Source organism: Hypanus sabinus, chromosome 7 (assembly GCF_030144855.1).
Source record: "Hypanus sabinus isolate sHypSab1 chromosome 7, sHypSab1.hap1, whole genome shotgun sequence".
NCBI lineage: Eukaryota > Metazoa > Chordata > Chondrichthyes > Myliobatiformes > Dasyatidae > Hypanus > Hypanus sabinus.
In genome coordinates this window covers 103,862,461-103,879,579 of record NC_082712.1, presented here as the reverse complement: position 1 = coordinate 103,879,579, position 17,119 = coordinate 103,862,461, and the positions used below count along the sequence as shown (strand labels likewise).

At 44.6% G+C, this 17,119-nt stretch overlaps 1 protein-coding gene across 4 annotated transcripts in view; it reads left to right on the top strand.

The window, feature by feature from the left end:
* LOC132397071 (RNA-binding protein FXR1-like) overlaps positions 1-17,119 on the top strand; it is a 190,519-nt gene that overhangs the window by 151,283 nt on the left and 22,117 nt on the right. For all 4 annotated transcript variants that reach the window (XM_059975330.1, XM_059975329.1, XM_059975328.1 and 1 more), the window contains 4 exons: positions 299-469; positions 1,645-1,723; positions 11,595-11,704; positions 16,070-16,156. In XM_059975330.1, the coding sequence (XP_059831313.1) occupies positions 299-469; positions 1,645-1,723; positions 11,595-11,704; positions 16,070-16,156 (447 nt within the window). The remainder of the gene's footprint in view (positions 1-298; positions 470-1,644; positions 1,724-11,594; positions 11,705-16,069; positions 16,157-17,119) is intronic.

The following is a 17,119-nucleotide window of genomic DNA, read 5'->3' as shown; positions in this document are numbered from 1 at the left end:
TCCTTTCAGTTAGTCCTGAAGAAGGGTCTCGGCCTAAAACAGCGACAGTGCTTCTCACTATAGATGCTGCCTGGCCTGCTGCATTCCACCGGCATTTTGTGTGTGTTACTTCCATTCCCATAATTATCAGATTCAATCCCAACCTTCAGCAGTGCATGTGGAGTTTTCAGTATCTCCCTTTGGCCATGTGGATTTTTCCTGGGTACTCTAGCATCCTTCCACATCCCAAAGACATGTGACTCCGTGGGCTAGTATATTGATTATAACATGAGTAATATCTCACTCTTTTCTCCTGCAGACCACCAAGCAGCTGGCAGCTGCATTCCAGGAGGAGTTCAGTGTCCGTGAGGATTTGATGGGACTCGCCATCGGAACACATGGTGCCAACATTCAGCAGGCCAGGAAGGTTCCTGGGGTGACTGCAATTGAACTCGACGAAGACACTTGCACGTTCCGAATTTATGGAGAGGTGAGGCAGCAGGTTGTCTACGTCTGTAACCCGTCACTTGTTAAGTTTGCACTTTACTTGTAAAATCCAATTAGAATTGCTAGTCATTCTAGGTCTTTTAGCAACACAGTCCCAGGGACATGATCTGTGGCAATAATTGATCAGTTATTTTACAGGTTAGACCTTAAACTCTTCAGCCCTTACTTCCTTACTAGCTGTCTCCCACCCTTGACCACTATCACCATTCCTTTAATGTATCCAACTTCCCAATAAATGTACCTGTTGGTCACCTCATTCACTTCTTATAAGAGTATATTGTACATCTCCGCATAGGAGCACTAGATCAGTCAGCCTACTGAGTCTGCTTCACCATTCAGTCTTAACCCCTCACAACCTCTTGTAGATTCCTCCTGAATTGAAGCTGTTATTGGGAATGCGTATCAGGTCAGGTTTGATATTTTAAAAACAACTTTGCCCATGTTAACTCTCTCCATTCTTTTAAGGAAGTCTGATCAGAGTAATTCACATCTGGCATCACTCTGCTTCCAACTGCTCTTGTATTGGGAACAGGAAGGATTTTGGATGAAACTCCTAATCATTGTTCAATGACCGCTATTGCATTGCATCTTCCACTCGTCTCCATGGCCCCACAGTACCCTTTAATTACCACAATAATGCCCCAATTACTACAATGCTGCAATAGGTATACCAAATCATGAGGGCTATAGATAGGTTAAATGCAAGCATGCTTTTTCCACTGAGGTTACTTAGGTCATTAGTGAAAGGTGAAATAATTAGAGAACCTGAAGTGGTAAATGCAGCTTTGATTTCAGCATTTAAGGGAAGTTTAGATAAGTACAGTTGTGGAAGCTAGCTCACTGGGTGTACTTAAGGTGGAAATTGATAGGTCATTGATTGGCCCCAGCATTAAAGGTCACAGGGAGAATGCTGGGGAGTGGGGCTAAGGAAGGGAGGAAAGGATCACCCATGGTTGATGGTGGAGTAAACTTGATGGGCCAAATGGCTTAATTCTGCTCCTATGTCTTATGGTCATGTGATGGGAGGGATATGGAGGGCTTGTGGTCCAGGTGCAGGTCAGTGGGGCTAGGCAGAGTAGTTCTGCATGGACTAGATGAGGTGAAGGGCCTGTTTCTGTGTGCTGTAGTGCTCTAAAAGACTTTCCTATCTTCCCTCAGACACCCGAAGCAGTGAAACAGGCTAGAGGCTATCTAGAATTCTCGGAAAATTCGGTCCAAGTGCCACGCAGCCTGGTTGGTGAGTGTTTCTCAAAACCCATTTCTTAACTCCATCGGTAATCATTCATGCCTTATAAACTAGATGGAAGGCTTGTCTTTTGTCAGGGAGGTACAGAGTAGGAAGTGGAGATAATTCTCTCCCATGTTCCCAAACCTCCATTGTATTCAGAAAACACACAGTTGACCTTTTGGAGCACTCTTTACTGATGTGACCTGTTAATCAGCTCTTTCAGCCACCTCTTTCATTCAGAGGTGCTTTCTTTTTGTTACATGACCCCTAATGCTCCTAACACTTGGTGTCATATAACATCTTCCAAATTTGGTTTGAAAGTTCCAACCCTTTGAAGGATAGTTCCAGGTTTCCATTGACTTTAAATGGGAGGATTCAACGATTCAAGATTCTAAGCACATTTATTATGAAAGAATGTATAAATTTTACACTTTAAATTTATCTGCTTATAGACAGCCATATCTATTTGCTTTGTCACTTGTAGATTGCAATACACAGTGAAATGTTTTGTTTTTGGCAATAACCAACACAGTCTGAGTGTGCTGGGGCAACCCACTAGTGTTGTCATGCTTTTGTGACCAGCATAGCAATTCCACAATTCACTAACTGTAACCTATATACCTTTGGGATGTGGATTGGAAGAAACTGGAGCACTCAGAGGAAACATACAGTCACAGGGAGAAACTGCAACTTCCATACAGACAGCAGTGGGAATTGAAACCCAATCACTGACACTGTACACTAACTGCCGTGCTGCCTTGCCACCCTGACATTACTTTGACAATTACCCCTGAAGGGTCTACTCTAATGTTAAGCTCTGTTTCTTCCCCTCCCTCTGGGATCCCTTTTCACCAAATTTGACCCACTTCCATCTGAATTACTTCCTGCCTCATCATCAGTTCACTAATTAAACCTGTCCTCATACGCAGGTAAACCTTCATTTAAGCATTCAGGTGAATGTTCACTCTGCCCCTCTAGGGTGTAATGCTCAGGATTAAATGATGCCCCATTCAGACTCATAACTGAAGTATAACTTTTAGGCCTTTATATTTCAGCCTTCTCAGGAAGGTCAACATTGCTTCTTTTTGCCAACTACCCACTAACTGTGTGTTCAGTGTCCAGTCTCCACTGCTCAATTTCCATCTTAACAAATTCTCTGTAATTCTTGGGTTCTATACTGCAGTCATTGAGTCTGTCCTGTGCACCTCCATCACTGTCTGGTTTGGAGCCTCCCTGCCCTCTATTGTGGACCTGTACTCTTCCAGGTTGAAGAAGAGGGCGGGGAACATCATAAAGGACTCCTTCCATCCTGCACACGGACTGTTTGAACTGCTTCCGTCTGGTAGGCGCTTCAGATCCCTCCAGACTAAGACTAATAGGCACTGGAGAAGTTTTTTCCCTACTGCGGTCACTTTGCTGAACAGTTAACTGTCGGTTAATTGTCGGCTAACTATTACTTGGATTGCACTACTTGTATGTATAATCTATATTTTCATTTATATTTATCATTATTATTGTTATGAGCAGAGAGACTACATCTGCCGGAAGTAAATTCCTTGTATGTGCACAGGTACTTGGCGATTAAAGTCTGATTCTGATTCTGGTTAAGATGGATGAGCTTTTGTCTATTTGCCATGGTTTTACCTACTGACTTAATCTGCACCAGGTTTTGCCTGCTTGGGGGGAGCTTTTCCTGACTGCAGGAGTGAAGCTTTGAGTTGGTCAGAGTCTTCAGAGTTTGTCTGAAGCTTCTGCCCAGTCAGGAGTGGTGGTACAATAATGTACAAGCAGGTAATCCAGAGCACTGGGCAAACAACCCAACAACCAAATGTAAAATCATCATTGTGCAATTAAATAATGAGTCATTTTAAAGTATAGTTGTTCTGCCTGTTTCTACTTGTTTGTTTGTTTTCTATGCAGCTCATTGTGTACAAGCATCACTTCCTATTTGTTTTACATTTTTACATTGCTTATTTTTACATTTCCTGTGCGGATTAGTTTAGATTTTGACGGAGTTATCAGTTGAAAGAGATCCATTGTCATCCATTCTTTATTTGCCTTTGAAACAGCAATATCTTTCAACAAAAATTTTCTTATTGTTAAAAACCTTGAAGAAAACTTCCAGCTGGGGTAATTTTTTGAGAAGGTGCTTAACTCTGTGCCTAGCTTTGTACGCAATGCACTGTGAGGACAGAAGAGTGAAAAGATAAATCATCTTCAGACTGGCAATGCATTTGAATGCTGTGTACTACAATGTCAGCTTCCAACCCCAGCAATGTCAATTGCCAAGCCCTGGAAATCAGGTCATTGATTGCGCCTTCATGATGCTCAAGTAAAACCATGCTTAGCATAGCTGTGATACAAGCCCGTTCCAGAGCTGAAGCAGCAGGAATGAGAGCAGTGTGTGCTAAGTGCAAAAAGCTCCATTGAATCCACTCAAGGAGTAGCAGAGGCAAAGGTGAATGAAGCAGCAGCTGACTTACATTGGTGATCATCTCTTTCGGAAGGTGTGACTGATGAACTGACCTTTGGTGCAAGTCCTCTTAAGACAACATGGTTGCTCAACAGAGGATGAAATCAAAGCACCAGGCAAAGAATGGAACCAGCTTCCTATCATGCTTCACACCAAATTTTTCCCCAGGCCTCCTGAACCTGCATCTTCTGTTTCAGATTCAAACCCAAAGAAAGACGAGTCCTCATTTAAGGTAGGAATGGAGAAGAGCATAGGTGTTCACCACTCAATAAGAGCACACCAGGGCAGAATGGTGCACTAAGTGCTTCAGTGGCTCACCTTTCAACAGAAGCGATCTGCAACAGAACCAGCTGCACAGCCCCCACTTGCTGCACCAGACCTCGGTGATAAATCACCATTAGACAATAGTTTGAGATGCTGAGTGTGGCCAGAGGTGCCATGAGGAAGAATTAGTCCAAGTATGGACAAGACAATCACCTGGTGGAGAATCTGGGGAGGGTAGCAAGGAGAAATGGAGAAATAGTAACAATATATTTGTTGAACAGAAATGGACATGGTGTCGCAAGCACCAGTGCTTTAGGAAACTGAGCCAAGAATCACTTAAGATGAATTATAGCCAAATACAGCTGTAAATTCTGGCCCAGCACCTTGGGCTACTGCTTCCAGCATACCCACAACAGAGCAGGGTGGGAGCCAGCTAAGCATCCATCAGACGTAGCTACTTCCCTGTACCTCTAAAGACACGTTCTGGAACATCAGAAGTTACTGGAAACAGAGCCAGTGGATTTGTTGCGGAGTCAATAGGAGGGGAGATCTGCTCATTAGCTTGAACTATGTTTACAAGAACAGGAATAAAATCCCAACTCTTGAAGCTGTACACAGTCATTCACAACTTAAAGGACATAACTGACAAGATTCCCCCTTAACTCTTGAAATTCCCCTGTTACTTGGCAGAGTCACCATCTGTGCAGGTAAGGTATATGCAATGGTTGGCATAATGTACCTTATGCCCAATGACTGGACTTAGGTTGGATCATAGTGAGTGAAGCCTGCCTGTGGTGCTCATCAGCCCACTGTCTGTCCATTTAAAACTAATGTCCTGAAGAATTTGTGTCAGTCATTTCAGAGCCTATGAAAGAGAAGATTGTGGGAGTGGCCAAAGATGGCCTTTGCAGTGGTAACACATTTGTGAGCAATCTCACCGCAGTACAACTGAATCAGGCGAAGGTTACAATCTTTGTTCAAAGGCGGGTGAATACAGAAGATCTGCAGTTCATCATAAGGCAGGTACTTCTCCCCGGCTAAGTTCTGAAGTGAACTCTGTCCTTTCTTGACTAAGGACTACAGCAAGCTGGAAGACAAATCGAGAGAGCACAACTCACTTCAGAGGTACCTCACAATCATCATTCTGGGTGAGCTCTGCTGATCAGACATTACCACGAGCAAGTATGTCATCAAGAACCACATTTTTAAAGCGAGAACTGCAGTAAGACTGTTTTCAAGATCAGTCTGAGACTTTTGCTAAAGACTTATTGAAATGATCATGTGATTTTTAGTTTCACTAGCTAAGTTTGATATCATGGATGTCAGGCAGGGAGTATTCTGCTGTTAGAGGTGCTATTTGTTTAGTATGCAGTTCATTTTGTACATACATCACTTCCTGTTCATTATGTTTTTTAAATCATTTCCTATGTAGATTAACTTGGATTTTGACTTGAAGCAAACGTTGTGGAAAAACATCCATTTCCATCCACTCATTTTGCCCTTTAAACAGCACGATAGAACCATAGGGTACTACAGCACAGTACAGACCCTTCAGCCCTTCATGTTGTGCCGACCCATATAATCCTTAAAAAAAAAGTACTAAACCCACACTACCCCCATAACCCTCCATTTTTCTTTCATCCATGTGCCTGTCCAAGAGGCTCTTAAATACCCCTAATGTTTTAGCCTCTACCACCATCCCTGGCAAGTCATTCCAGGCACTCACAACCCTCTGTGTTTCAAAAAAAAACCACTTACCCCTGATGTCTCCCTTAAACTTCCCTCCTTTAATTTTGTACATAGGCCCCCTCTAGTGTTTGCTATTGATGCCCTGGGAAACAGGTACTGACTATCCACCCTATCTATGCCTCTCATAATCTTATAGACTTCTATCAAGTCCCCTCTCATTCTTCTACGCTCCAAAGAGAAAAGTCCCAGCTTTGCTAACCTTGCTTCATATGACTTGTTCTCCAATCCAGGCAACATCCTGGTAAATCTCCTCTGCACCCTCTCCATACCGTCCTATAGTGAGGTGACCAGAATTGAACACAATACTCTAAGTGCGGTCTCATCAGAGATTTGTAGAGTTGCAACATGACCTCTCTCCTCTTGAATGACCTCTCTACTCTTGAACTCAATCCCCCTGTTAATGAAGCCTAGCATCCCATAGGCCTTCTTAACTATCCTATCAACCTGTGCAGAGACCTTGAAGGACGGATGGATTTGAACCCCAAGGTCCCTTTGTTCATCCACACTCTTAAGTAACTGACCATTAATCCTGTTCTCAGTCTTCTGGTTTGTCCTTCCAAAATGCATCACCTCACACTTGTCCGGATTGAACTCCATCTGCCATTTTTCTGCCCAACTCTATATCCTCTTGTAACCTTCGACCACCTACAGCTCCATCCATAACTCCTCCAATCTTCGTGTGATCCGCAAACTTACTCACCCATCCTTCCGCCTCTACATCCAGGTCATTTATAAAAATCACAAATAGCAGGGGTCCCAGGACAGATACCTGCAGCACTCCACTAGTCACCGACCTCCGGGCAGAATACTTTCCTTCTACAACTACCCTCTGCTTTCTTCCTTTAAGCCAATTTTTTTTCCAAAACAGCCAAGGTTCCAATTATCCCATGCCTCAAGACTTTCTGGATGAGTCTCTCATGAGGGACCTTGTCAGATGCTTTGTCCATGTAGACCACATCCACTGCCCTACCCTCATCAATTTCTTTTGTTACCTCTTCAAAAAACTCAATCAGGTTCCTGAGGCACAGTCTTCCCTTCACAAAGCCATGTTGACCATCCATGAGTAGACTGTACTTCTCCAAATGCTCATAGATCCTATCCTTAAGAATCCTTTCCAGTAGTTTGCATACTGCTGACGTAAGACTCACCAGTCTATTGTTCCCAGGTTTCTCCCTATTACCTTTTTTAAACAAGGGAACTACATTTGCCATTCTCCAGTCCTCCAGCACTTCCCTTGCAGCGAAAAAGGATTCAGAGATCATGGCTAATGCTCCTGCGATCTCTTCTCTCAATTCCCACAACAACCTGGGGTGTATCATATCCACCCTGGGGATTTATCAATCTTAATGTTTTTAAGAAGATCTAGCACTACTTCTTCCTTAATCTCCACACTGTCCAGCACACAGGCCTGCTCTACTTTGACCTCATCCTGATCAAGATCCTTTTCACTTGTGAATACTGAAGCAAAGTAGTCATTTAGTACCTCCCCAACCTCCTCCGCCTCCAGGCACATGTTGCCCTCTTTATCCTTTAGCGGTCCCACCTTCATTCTCGTCAACCTCCTATTCTTCACATACGCAAATAACGCCTTGGGGTTCTCCTTAATCCTACCTGCCAGGGCCTTCTCATGCCCCCTTTGAACTCTCCTAAGTCCTTTCTTTAGCTCCTTCCTGGCTACCCTATATTTCTCATAAGCCCCTCCTACACCCTGCTTCTTATATCTAACATACGCTTCCTTTTTCCTCTTGACGAGTTGTCTCACATGTTTCGTCAGCCATGGTTCCCTTTTCCTACCATATTATCCTTGTCTCAGTGGGACAAACCTATTCTGAACCCAGCTCAAGTGGTCCCTAAATTTCTCCCACATTACTTCTATGCTTTTCCCTTTGAACATCTGTTTCCAATTTACTCTCGCTAGTTCCTGCCTCATCCCTTCAAAGTTAGCCCTACCCCAGTTAAGCACTTTACCATTTTGTCTGATTTTATCCCTTTCCATAGCTATGCTGAAGCTAAGGGAGTTGTGGTCACTCTCACCAAAATGCTCCCCTACCAAGAAGTCTGTCAGCTGGCCAGGTTCATTACCCAGAACTAGATCCAGTATAGCCTCTCCTCTCGTTGGCCAGTCCACATACTGTGTCAGGAATCCTTGAACACACCTGACAAATTCAGCCCCATCTATCCCCCTTGCATTCAGGAGGTGCCAGTCAATATGAGGGAAGTTGAAATCACCCATAACTACTACCCTGTATTTCCTGCTCCATTCTAAAATCTGCCTACTTATCTGCTCCTCGGTGTCCCGAGGGCTATTTGGGGGCCTATAGACTACTCCCAGCACAGTGATTGATCCCTTCCTATTTCTGACTTCCACCCAGACTGACTCAGTAGACACTCCTTCTGCAGCGTCCTCCCTTTCTATAGCCGTGATACTACCCCTGACCAGCAATGCCACTCCCCCCACTTTTCTACCTCCCATCCTATTACTTTTAAAACACCTGAACCCCAGGATCTGCATCATCCAATCCTGCCCTTCCTCCAACCAAGTTTCAGTAATGGCCACAACATCGTAATTCCACGTACTAATCCATGCTCTAAGTTCATCCTCCTTGTTCCTAATACTCCTAGCATTGAAATAGACACATTTCAACCCCTTTAACTGGCTACAATTATGTTCTGTCCCCTGCCTGTCCTTCCTCATCAACTCAGAACTCTTAGCATCATGCCCTTGTCCTTCTACCTTAATCCCTGCACTCACATTCTGATTCCCATCCCCCTGCCAAACTAGTTTAAACCCTCCCCAACAGCTCTATCAAGCCTGCCCGCCAGGATATTGGTCCCCCTGGGATTCAAGTGCAACCCGTCATTTTTGTACAGGTCACACCCACCCCAAAATGATCCAGAAATCTGAATCCCTGCCCCCTGCTCCAATCCCTCAGCCACGCATTTATCCTCCATCTCATTCTATTCCTATTCTCACTGTCACATGACACAGACTGTAATCCCGAGATTACTACCTTTGAGGTCCTGCTTTTCAACTTCCTTCTTAACTCCCTGTAGTCTTCTTCAGAACCTCTTCCCTTTTCCTACCTATGTCATTGGTACCAATATGTACCACGATCTCTAGCTATTCTCCCTCCCACCACAGGATATCTTGGATGTGATCAGAAACATCCCGGACCCTGGCACCTGGGAGGCAAACTACCATCCGAGTTTCCTGCGTCCACAGAATCGCCTGTCTGAACCCCTGACTATAGAGTCCCCTATCACTACTCCCTTCCTCTTCCTTTCCCTAGCCTCTGTGCTCTTTCCCAGACTCTGTGCCAGAGGCACGGCCACTGTCGCTTGCCCCAGCTAGGCTGTCGTCCCCCCCGTCCCCCCCCAACAGTACTCGCATATTGTCAAAGGGTACAGCCACAGGGGTACTCTCTAGTACCTGGCTCTTCCCTTTCCCTCTCCTGACTGTGACCTATTTCTCTGTCCCTCATGGCCCCGGAGTGACCATCTGTCTGTAACTCTTCTCTATCACCTCCTCACTCTCCCTGACCAGGCGAAGGTCATCGAGCTGCAGCTCCAGTTCCTTAACACGGTCCCTTAGGAGTTGCATCTCGATGCACCAGGTGCAGACTCCAGGACCTCCCACATCTGACACCGACCACAGAAAATTGGCCTCACACACATACTAACTCCTTTTGCAATCAACAACTGCCTCACCTCTGCCCATTGAGCCAAAGCCGTTTCACTCCGCTGCCTCTCACTCTGCTGCCCGCTGGATATGGCTGCCTTCTTTTTAAACTGTTCGTGCTCAACTGGCTGACGTCACGCGTCTGTGCAGTCTGGCCTCTGTCCTCCCAAGAACTCAAAATGTCTTCCCGCTGGAAATCCTTAGGTGCTTTCCCGCTATCTTCTTGTTCCGAATCTATCTTTTTACAGAAGTTTTCTCATTTAAAAACCCTGATGAAAGCTTCTCGCTGGGGTGATTCTTAAGGAGGCATTTAACTCCCTGCCTAGCTTCGTACGCAATGTACTTTGAGGGCATTAGAGTAGTCATTAGTAATGACCACCATTACTGGAAAAGCCATCTGGTTCTGGAGAAGACTGTCTACTTGGCCTGTGCCTTTACTTCTAGACCCAACAGTGGATTTAACTTGAACAGTGAATTCTGCAGAGTAGCAGGTCAGGCAGCATCTATGGACAGGGAATAGACAGTCAACATTCTGGGTTGTGACCGGTCTTTGGGACTGGAAGGGAAGGGGGCAAAGGCCAGGGAATAAGGATGAGACCAGGTGAAGGGGAAGGGGTTTGAAGTGAGAAACTGAGGTGATGTGAAAGTGGTAAAGAACTGAAGGAATGTGAATGGAGAGAAGAGTAGACCATGGGAGAAAGGGAAGGAGGAGTGTGTTTGAGTCTAGCATATGATCGTGGACCATTGAGTACTGGCCACAGCACTAGTCCAGGTACAGTCCACTGGGTTTGCTTTGAAGAATATCAAGATTTTCTTTGGCCTCTACTGTGGGACATCAGATGTGTCAAAGGGTGGCATGGTCGCGTAGCTGATAGTCTAATGCTTCCCAGACTAGGGTTCACAGACCCTTTGCTTATGTTTGGCATAAAAAATGGTTAGGAACAGGGTCTTTGCAACAAACAATACATTTCATTGTATAGAACAGAGCTAATCTGGATGGAAGAGAATGGCACAGCAGGTACAGCCGCTGCCTCACAAATGTAGTGACCCAGTTTCAATCCTCACTTCCCGCTCTGTCCAGGTAGAGCTTGAGTGACTCCGTGTGGCCCCGTGGTTTCCTACAGGTGTTCTGGGTTCCCCACATCCCAGTGACATGTAGGGTTGATGGGTTAATTGGCTGCTCTACATTGGTCGGGATGTGCAGCTGAGGAGTAGGATCTGAGGCAAACTGGTGGGAATGCAGACAGAATAAATGTAATTAGCATTAAATGCAGGAAAAATCATTGCTAACACCTTTTCCAAAATCTCCCTTCTGGAAAGCACTTTAAAAAAATAATAACCTTGCCATCTTAGAAGTTTCTTCGGTTAATCTGATCAATCATTCCAGTTATCCCCTATCTCTGTCGTTGCAGTGTACACACTTTAAACCACCTTTTATAATGCTGTTTACATTGTAAGTACATGCTGGTATTTATGTATTGGTGCATTTGTACTTTAATCTTCATTTTAATATAATTCTTTATAATTGTTGAATGTTTTTTGTATGTCATACCCTGACCAACACACCACAGCAAATTCCTGATACATGTGAATGTACATGGTGAATAAAGTGTTTGATAGCTGGCATGGACTCAGTGGTTGAAGGTTCTTTTTCTGTGCTACATGACTCTAATGTAGCTAACCATTCATGTGTGTCTGTGTTGTCTGCCATACAGGCAAAGTTATAGGTAAGAACGGGAAAGTGATTCAGGAGATTGTGGATAAATCCGGTGTCGTGAGGGTTCGAATTGAAGGAGACAATGATAAGAAACTGCCCCGGGAGGAGGTGAGTACTCTGAGTCTAATGGAAAACAGTGAACTTATGATAAAGCAGTGTTAGTTAGCTCACTGCTTGTTGAAGGCCTCAGAACTCTTGGGTAGTGCTTCACCTCAGTTCTCTCCAGTGTGACCAACGGCTGCCAGGTTCAGAAAGGTAGTCTGATTGTAGGCAAAATGGTAATCGTGTGGAGCCAAATGAGGTGGAAGAGATCTAGAATGAATTTTTTCCTTCTGTATTTACGCAGGAGACTGACATAGTCTGTAGAAGTGAGGCAAGGTGACATCGACTTCATGGACCCTTTCCAGATTAGAGGAAGAGGTGTTTGCCATCCTGAGGCAAATAGGATGGATAAATCTCCAGGGCCCAACAAGGTGTTACCTTGGACCCTACAGGAAGCAAGTGCAGAAATTGCAGAGGCCTTAGTGGAGATATTTAAATAATCCTTGGCATCAGGTGAGGTGCCAGAGGATTAGACGCTAGCCAGTGATGTTCCACTGTTTATAAGGTATCACTGCGTTTAGGTGACTGATGATCTCGCGTGCGTTCAAGTTCAAAAGTGGGCGTGACAGGGAATGAGGAAAGGTGCAGCTGACTCATATCATTTCATATTGCCATATCATATTGTTTCCTCGCGGCCCAGTGATTGGTTTAGAAAAATGAGTGGGAAATCCCATTAAGACATATCTAATATTGAAAGGCCTAGATACAGTGGAAATGGAGAAAATGTTTCCTCAAGTGGGGGAGTCTAGAAATAAACCAGGAAATTATAGGTAGTTAGTCTGACATCAGAATACCATCCAATAACTTTCCCACTACTATGGATTGGGGAGCTTGCCTTTGAGAATAGGTTGTGTGAACTTGGCCTTTTCTCCTTGGGGTGACACAGGATGAGAGGTGACCTGATAGAGGTGTATAAGATAATAGGCATTGATTGTGTGGATAGTCAGAAGCTTTTTTCCAAGACTGAAATGGCTAGCACGAGAGGGAACAATTTTAAGTACTTGGAAGTAGATACAGAGGAAATGTTAGGGGTAAGTTTTTTACGCAGAGGTGGTGGGTGCGTGAAATGGGCTGCCAGCAACTGTGGTGAAGGTGGATACAATAGTGTCTTTTAAGAGACCCCTGGACAGGTACGTGGTAATTTCTAAAGTAAGTACATGTTTGGCACAGCAATGTGGGCCAAAGGGCCTGCCTGTATTGTGCTGTCAGTTTCCTGTCTTTTCTATGGGGCCAGATATGAATAACCATTCAGCATGGCTTTGTGCATGTTAGGTCATGTATAATCAATCTTAGTTTTTCAAGGAAGTTAGCTGGAAAGTTGATGCAAGGCATTAGATGTGGACTTTAGAAGACATTTGACAAGGTCCTGCATGGGAGGCTGGTCAAGAAGGTTCAGTTGTTCAGCATTCAGGATGAGGTAGTAAATTGGATTAGACATTGGCTTTGTGGGAGAAGCCAGAGAGTGGTAGTGAATCGTTGCTGCTCTGACTGAAGTCCTGTAACTAGAGTGCTGCAGGGATCAGTGCTAGGCCCATCGTTGTTTGTCATCTGTAGCAACAATCTGGATGATAATGTGATTAACTGGATCAGCAAATTTGCGGATGACACCAAGATTGGATGTATTGGACAGTGACAAAAACTTTTGCAGCTTGCAGCAGGATCTGCATCAGCTGGGGGGGAAAAATGGGCTGAATTGGCAGCTAAAATTTATTGCTGAAGGGCATGAGGTGTTGCACTTCGGTAGGACCAACCAGGGTGGATCTTACACAATGAAAGTCCGTAATTCATTGGAAGTGGCATACAGGTAGGTATAGTCGAAAAGAAAGCTTTTGGTACATTGGCCTTCGTAAATCAACATACTGAGTACAAGAAATGGGATGTTATGTTGAAGTTGTATAAGACGTTGGTGAGGCCTAGTTTGGAGTACTGTGTGCAATTTTGGTCAGTTACTTGAAGAAAAGATGTAAATAAAATTGACAGTACAGAGAAAATTTCGAAGGATCTGCTCTCAGGATGAGGCTTTTCATTTAGAATGAGGGAGATGTCCTCCTTTTTCAAAGAAAGGGGCTTCTCTTCCTCCACTATCCACCATCTCACTGCCCTGAACTGCATCTCTTCCATTTCATGCATGTCTGCTCTCACCCCATCCTCCTGCCACACCACCAGGGAAAAGGTTCTTCTTGTCCTCACCTACCACCCCACCAGCCTCCATGTCCAGCACATAGTTCTCTCCACCTCTAAATGGATCCCACCACCAAGCACATTTTCCCTCCTCCCTGCCCTCCACTTTCTGCTTTCCACGGGGTTCACTCCCTACATGACTCCCTTGTCCACTCATCCCTTCCCACCGATCTCCCTCCTGTACTTACCCTTGCAAACGGAACAAGTGCTACACCTGCCCCTACACCACCTCCCTCACTACCATTCAGGGCCCTAAACAGTCCTTCCAGTTGAGGTGACACTTCACCTGTGAGTCTTTTGAGGTCATTTACTGTGTTTGGGGCTCCCAGTGTGGCCTTGTGTATATTGGTGAGACCTGATATAGATTGGTAGACTGCTTCACTGAGCATCTACGGTCTGTTACTGGACCAAGTGGGATCTCCCAGTGGCCATGCATTTTAATTCCACTACAACCAGAGGTCATGAGTTAAAGGTGAAAAGCTTAAGGGGGAGCATGCCTTATGAGAATAGGTTAAGTGAACTCGGCCTTTTTTCCTTGGAGCGAAGAAGGATGAGAGCTGACATGATAGAGGTGTACAAGATGATGAGAGGCATTGATCATGTGGATAGTCAGAGGCTTTTTCCCACGATTGAAGTGGCTAACACAAAAGGGCACAGGTTTAAGGGCTCAGGAGTAGGTACAGAGGAGATGTCAGGGGTAAGATTTTTTTTATTCAGTGGTGAGTGTGTGGAATGGGCTGTCAGCAACGGTGGTGGAGGCAGATACGATAGGGTCTTTTAAGAGGCTTTTAGACAGGTACATGAAGCTTAGTAAAACAGAGGGTTATAGGGAAGCCTAGTAATTTCTAAGGTCGGGACTTGTTCGGCACAACTCTGTGGACTGAAGGGCCTGTATTGTGCTGTAGGTTTTCTATGTTTCTATGAGAGGAAACTGCTACACACAGGTTTGTGAGAGTGGAATGAGTGGTGCATGCAAGCTTGATTTCAATGTTCAAGTGAGGTTTGGATAGGTACATGAATAGTAGGAATATGGAAGGCTATGGTCCCAATGTAGGCAGTTTAAATTGTTTGGGCATGGACTAGTTGAGCCGAAGGACCTGTTCCTGTGCTGTGCTTTTCTGACCCTTAACTTGTGTTCTTTTTCTAGATCCAGATGCAGAATCAATATTCTGTCGTCTCACTGCCCTTGCCCCAGCAGGGAAAGGGTTCCTCTTGTCCTCAGCTACCACCCTACCAGCCTCCATGTCCAGCACATTGGATAGATCCATCCTAACCGCTGCCTAGCCCACTCTACTGCCACCCCTGGCAGTGTGTTCTACATTCTCTGGTTTTTAAAAAAGCACCTCTGACATCACCACCCTCTCGCCCGCATATTTTTTCTCAAACACCTTAGTGACCCTTGTATTAGACATTACTGCTCTGGAGGGGGAAAATATCTCTGGCTATTCACTCCATCTATGGCTCTTGTCATCTTGTACATCTCTGACAAGCCACCTCTCATCCTCCTTCACTCCAAAAGAGAAAAGCCCTCGCTCGCTCAGCCATTCCTCGTTAGACATGCTTTCTAATCCAGACAAATTATTGGTAAATCTCCTCTGCACCTTCTTTAAAGGTTCCACATCCTTCCTGTAATGAAGTGACCAAAATTTAATATTCCAAGTGTGGCCTGGCCAGTTTTATAGAGCTGTAACATTACCTCATGACTCTTGAATTCAATCCCCACACTAAATAAGACCCACACACCATATGCCTTAACCACCCTGTCAATTTGCACAACAACTTTGAAGGATTTATGGACATGGACCTACGATCCCTCTGTTCCTCCATACTGTTACAAATCCTGCTACTAATCCTGTAACCTGTCTTCTGGTTCAACCTTCCAAAGTGAATCACATCACACTTTTCCAGACTGTACTCCATCTGCAGCTACTACTCAGCTCAGCTCAATGCCTGTCAATATCCTGATAGACACTATGGCAACCTCTCTACACTATCCACAACACCACCAACACTGGTATCATTTGTAAACCACTTCCTCATCCATGCCATTTATAAAAATCACACAGCCGATCCCTGCGGAACACCATTGATCTGAGTTTTGGGATTGGTTGTGGTCACGCGCACATCCCTGCATCCTCGCTCTGCATGAGAGGCAGCAGATCATCTGTAATGTGTCTCTCGTTTCCACAGGGAATGGTTCCATTCACATTTGTTGGCACTAAGGAGAATCTCATCAATGCACAAGTACTCCTGGAGTATCACCTGTCTTATCTAACGGTAACTAATGCATTTTTGGCTGTGGGTTGATTTCACCATACTCATATGGGGCTGGCAGTGTGGGTGGAGGCAGAGAGGGGGAGGGGTCATGTGGTTTTCTGCCTTTGGGATATGATGTTGCCACTATGTAGGGACCAAACAGTAACCAGTGTGTTCTTCTGTCCAGAGTTGTACATATATTTATAATTAAGTAACCTGCAGCATCAGAACCTTAACAGAAGGAGACTCAGTGTATAAAGGAGCATTGGTGATGAAAATTGAGTACTTCTGAAAAGGGAAGCAGAGAGGAGACATTAGTCCATCACTGAACTGGTGGGCCTGATGACCTTGTATACTAATTTACCCTATTCTGGATAGAATGCAGAGTCGTGTTTATTATCACTGACATTTGTCATGACTTTTTGTGGTGGCAGTACAGTGCAATACATTAAAAACTAGAAGTTACAGTAAGAAATACATTTAAAATAATGAAAAGGAGTGCAAATTGGGTAGGTGGTGTTTTTGGGTTCAGGAACCTTTCAGAAATTTGGAGAGGCAGAAGCATTGAGTGTGTCTTCAAGCTCCTGTACCTTCTCCCTGCTGGTAGCAATGAGAAGAGGGCATTCTGGATACCGAGGGTCCTTAATGATGGATGTCGCCATCATGAAGCATTGTATCTTAAAGATGTCGTTGATATTGTGGAGGCTAAGATCAATGATGGATCTGGCTGAGTTTGCAACCCTTTCCAATCCTGTGCATTGACAGTGATGGAATAATCAGAATGCTCTCAATGTTGTATCTGGAGAAATTTGCTAAAGAATTCGGTGACATTTCAAATCTCCTCAAACTCAATTAAATGTAGCCACTGGCATGCCGCCTTAAATTCATCAATATGTTGGCCCAGGATAGATCTTCAGAGACGTTGACACCCAGGAACTTGAAGCTGCTCACCCTTTCTACTTCTGACCCCTCTGAGAAATGGTG